This window comes from Nelumbo lutea, chromosome 8 (assembly GCF_056320005.1).
Source record: "Nelumbo lutea isolate HS-2025 chromosome 8, American lotus-T2T, whole genome shotgun sequence".
NCBI classification, from domain to species: domain Eukaryota; kingdom Viridiplantae; phylum Streptophyta; class Magnoliopsida; order Proteales; family Nelumbonaceae; genus Nelumbo; species Nelumbo lutea.
The window spans coordinates 1264054-1268931 of record NC_142691.1 but is presented as its reverse complement, the minus strand read 5'-3'; the positions used below and the strand labels follow the sequence as shown (position 1 = coordinate 1268931).

The 4878-nt window shown below is 38.4% G+C and overlaps 1 protein-coding gene across 1 annotated transcript; it reads left to right on the top strand.

Annotated features, from left to right (window-relative positions):
* The first annotated feature begins 250 nt into the window (after positions 1–250).
* On the top strand, positions 251–4541 carry LOC148842095 (putative flavin-containing monooxygenase 1). Its single transcript, XM_088959868.1, has 5 exons — positions 251–709; positions 1471–1711; positions 3048–3226; positions 3364–3713; positions 3887–4541. Exons 1-5 carry the CDS (start codon positions 251–253, stop codon positions 4227–4229), a joined length of 1572 nt encoding a protein of 523 aa, XP_088815994.1. The 3' UTR covers positions 4230–4541.
* Positions 4542–4878: the final 337 nt, after the last annotated feature.

Sequence of the window (4878 nt, the reverse complement as noted above, 5' to 3'; positions counted from 1 at the left end):
CCTTCACTGGTATACGATCAAACTTCTCTCTCTCTCTCTCTCTCTCTCTCTCTCTCTCTCTCTCTCTCTCTCTCTCAACAAAATTTCTTAGCTTCCTTCTCAAGTCTAACTCACGTGCTTCTTAGTGTTTAGATGATCCACCCTCCCTCTCGTCGCTATCTATAAATACTCCATATCCTACACCTTGAGAGGCATCAGACACAGTATCTCGCAAAGCCAAGCTTTCATGTCATCCCAAAAGATAAAGCAAATGGCTAGCGGGAAGAACAACTGCCTTCACGTCTCCAAAGTAGGCATTATCGGGGCTGGTATCAGCGGTATCGCAGCCGCTAAACAGCTTTCCCGTTACAACCCCATTGTTTTCGAAGCTACGGATTCCATTGGGGGTGTCTGGAGGCATTGCTCCTTCAACTCCACAAAACTTCAGACCCCTCGATGTGATTACGAGTTTTCGGATTTCCCTTGGCCAGAAAGAGATAATTCTAGTTTCCCTTCTTATAGTGAGATTTTGGATTATTTGCATTCCTACGCTACGCACTTCGACGTGTTGAAATACGTCAAGTTCAATGCAAAGGTGGTGGAGGTCCGGTTTACCGGCCATAGGGAAACCTCCGATTTTGATCGGAAACCCGGAGAGTATGGGAGTCTGTTGAGTGGTCAGCCGCTTTGGGAGGTTGCTGTGCAGACCAACCAGTCGGATACCATTCAGGTCATTGTTCTTCCTCTCTTATTCTACTGACCACTTTCTGTCTGATTTTCTTTTTGTTCTCTATTTTTCCTTCTACAAAATTCCATTTTCTTTAGAAATCGTTTCATGGTAATTACTTTAAATTACCCAAATGTTGTTCTTTTGGTTAATCGTTTTGAGCCACCCAATACCCGGTTTATACACATGACCATTTAATTAAAATTCTTCAATTCGATTGTTTCATTTCTCGAGTCTTTTCCAAACAAAAAGAGAAGAGTCAAAGTTTGAAAAGTCGTAATTTGAACTTTTTTTTTTTATTTATATGTATACATGATAGCTGTGTTCGGGCTGTGTAACCAATAATAGCGCCCCACGTCAGCCACAAAGTGCTTAAGCCCCACAACCACTCAAGCAAAGTATCTGTTGACTGTTGTAGAGGTTCCCATATACAGCCCTTGAGCTAAAAAACGAAGAAAGAAATACTCTCTCTCTCTCTCTCTCACTCTCTCATCATCACAATGGCGGTTAATTATATATAACACCTCAATGTATTTTTCTTGTTCAATTCTTTCCATTAAACAGCCAAAACCAAACACGTTAAGTGGATCTAACAAACAATATAGCATTATATTGCAATCACACACTGATCACTAATTTTCTATAACGTAAAAAAAAACGATCATTAATTTTGTATAAAATGAATGATTAATCCAAAAAAAAATTATCAGCAGCATAGTTTCTGGGAAGTTCATATATTGATGCGTTGTGCCATGTCCGTGCAGTGGTATGCTTTTGAATTTCTTGTGGTGTGTACCGGAAAATATGGTGACGTACCAAAACTGCCAACTTTTCCGGCCAACAAAAGCCCAGAAATATTCAATGGTAAGGTCTTGCATACGCTTGATTACTCCAAGCTCGACAAAGAAGCCGCTTATCAACTACTAAAAGGAAAGAAGGTTGTAGTTATTGGCTACAAGAAGTCAGCCATTGATTTAGCTGTTGAGTGTGCAGAAGCAAACCAAGGTATTTAATTACAACTATTTTTCCTATTTTAGCGCTTTCTTCCTTCTTATATGATTAACAGATAAAAAATGGTTTAATTAATTAGAATTCATTACATAATTAAGATCTTTATCAAGATAAGACATAATGTAAATATGAAATTTATTAGCAAGTAACCCAACTTTTTTTTTAATTTAAAAAGTTGAGTTGATATTATTATTAATTTTAAGTAGTAGACAATCTGGGGGTTTACGTTGTTGGTGTAGCTTTTACTATTGATAACAATTAACAAGCTACAAGAAATGATTGAGATCATTATCAGTACCATTATATATTATTATTAATGTACATGTTCACTTAAATATGTTTTCCCTTTGCTTATTTTATCCATTTATTTTTCTCTTTTTCAATTTACTTCTAAGTATTCTATTGAATTTGATTATTTTAATCTGGGACACAATTATTTTAGTTACTAGTATACGTATTATATATATATATATATAGGAAACTGAAGTGATCGATCTTTCTTTGTTGTTATTAGGTTGTTGGTTACTTTGATTGATTAGAAAGAAGATATTAATTATAGATGAGTATATAGCATCCGTTTGATTAATTAATTAGTTGAAGGTTTTGTGTTTTGGATGTTGGTAATAAATTAATTGCATGGTTTTGCTTGCTGGCTGAGTTGTTGATCATTTGATGCTCTACATGGAAATGTTCCGTGGGTCAAAGCTTCAACTGACAACAGCTGTGCTGGTAATGCACAGTTATTTTGTGAAACTTGACTTGTTGACGTCGCACGTTTTCAATGTTCTGTGTCTCATGAATTAGAATTCCACGTTTTTGACGAGTATATATAAACGAGAAAAGGGAAAGTAAAGATGGATTTGGGAGTTGGGACCCAACCAAAACAAAAAGGGTTCGGGTATATATTTCCAGGAAAATGAAATTTGAGTTCGATTTGAAATAGAAAAGTCAAATTAGGTACATGGAAATATGGAATTGAAGGGGTGGGACTCAATATTGGATCAAGTACAGACCCTTGGATTAACCCCAACCTCCCAAGAGCCAAGAGAAAGAAGAAAACAAAAGAAGAGAATTGGTAATAGAGATCATCAGATTCTGTCTAGCTAATTAATAAATATCGATGAAATTAAGATTTTTCTCACCTCTCCTTCCCCGCTCTCTCAAAATAAAAAAGAAAAAAGATTAATAATAAACATATTTCCCTTGTGTACTTATAAGCTAGCGCTTGCTTTGATTTAATTTGTTTGGAACGTACAAGAGTACTGAATTGCATTTCTGTGAAATTGATTACTTGTATCTGGGGTTGTTGGTTGGATTATTGCAATTGAAGGACCAGATGGGCAACCATGTACTATGCTGATAAGGACCCTCCATTGGACTGTTCCCTCTTACTGGATTTGGGGCTTGCCCTTTTTCCTGTTTTATTCAACAAGATCGTCTCAGTTTCTCCATGAAAGGCCTAATCAGGGCTTTCTCCGAACACTCCTTTGCCTCCTCATGTCTCCATTGGTAAGTCATGCAACAACCATTACCATGAGTAGTCGACGTGCTGATTGCTGCTAATATTGTTGATTTCGTCTAGCTAGCTTGTAATATAATACATATATATACATATAATTTGTGGTGTTTGGACGATGGACGTACAGAGAAGAACCGTTTCCAAGTTCATCGAGTCGTATCTCGTATGGAAGCTTCCGTTGATAAAGTATGGGCTGAAACCGGATCACCCGTTCGTGGAGGACTACGCATCTTGTCAGATGGCCATCTTGCCAGAAAATTTCTTTTCAGAAGCCGATGAGGGAAGAATCAAATTTAAAAGAGCGTCGAAATGGGGGTTTTGGAGTGGGGGAGTTGAGTTGGAAGACGGCACCAAGTTGGAGGCCGATGTTGTGGTTCTTGCAACTGGTTTTGACGGGAAGAAGAAGTTGAAGGCAATACTACCCGATCCCTTCCGTAGTCTGATAGAGGATTCTTCCGGCATGATGCCCTTGTACAGGTAGTTGTTTTATTGATTAATTTAAGCTAGCCAAAACTCTGGCTCTAGCTCCCTCCCTGCACAGTGCACACTACCTAGTAGTACGTACGTACATTCATTCTTCAAGGTTAGATATAGATATATGATAGCTAGCTAGCTAATAATGCAAATGTGTTTGATGTCGATCGACACAGGGGTACAATCCATCCTTTGATTCCTCACATGGCATTTGTTGGGTACATTGAGAGCGTTTCAAATCTGCACACTGCGGAGTTACGGTGCAAATGGTTGTCTCGCCTCGCGGATGATCAATTCAAGCTCCCCAGCGTGGAGCAGATGCTGGAGCAAATAAGGAAGGAAATACAAGTGATGAAGAGGACAACTAGGTTCTATAAAAGACACTGTATTTCGACGTACAGCATCAACCACAGTGATGAGATATGCCAAGAGATGGGATGGAGGTCATGGAGGAAGAACAACTGGTTCTTGGAAGCCTTCAGTCCTTACAATAGCCAAGACTACGACAAAGATGAATGATCAAGATATCAACCAACTTACATTATTAATTCCTAGGAGGATAGCAGGAGTACGTTGCTGGATCGCTTGCTGCTTGTAGAAAATTCAAGACAAAATATAATGCACGCAGTAGCTAGTAAGAAAATGTCCTGTTTTGGGGTCCTATAAAATAATACTATTTAAAGTTTAAATGCGTGTGAGAGTGTCACTAAATTTCAACTAGGGTAAGAAATTAATTAAGTGGGATTATTTTAACAGTAATTAATGTCTCTGGCCTTAACTCTCAAGGCTTGTAATAATTCTCCATATATGTCCAAAATGCTTTTGCAACAAGAAGGCTGTTTTTTTTGTCTCCCCATATTGACCGACATTTATATATATTCAACTACATCTGTGCATGTATACTGGAATCTCTGTTACGTTCCTCCAATTCATCACCATAGCCAGAGGCCCAGAGGCCCAGAGCCAGAGGTACTAATTAACTATATCAACTATGGCTATAGGGTATGCAAATTAATGAACAACCACAGGCGTCACCACCTGGTTGTTCATTTCCCCCGCCATTAATGCAGGTTGCTGCAGCAGCGTCGACCCAAAGGAAAACGGTGGAGATCATTGACAAATAACGTAAGAGACCTGGGATTTTGGAAACTTGGTGTATGACTATGAC

Excerpts from the sequence above, each read along its gene's own strand:
- LOC148842095 (XM_088959868.1), top strand. The coding sequence starts at position 251 with ATGGCTAGCGGGAAGAACAACTGCCTTCACGTCTCCAAAGTAGGCATT. Across the intron at positions 710-1,470 it reads ACCAGTCGGATACCATTCAG|TGGTATGCTTTTGAATTTCT; the intron begins GTCATTGTTCTT and ends ATGTCCGTGCAG. Across the intron at positions 3,714-3,886 it reads GGCATGATGCCCTTGTACAG|GGGTACAATCCATCCTTTGA; the intron begins GTAGTTGTTTTA and ends CGATCGACACAG.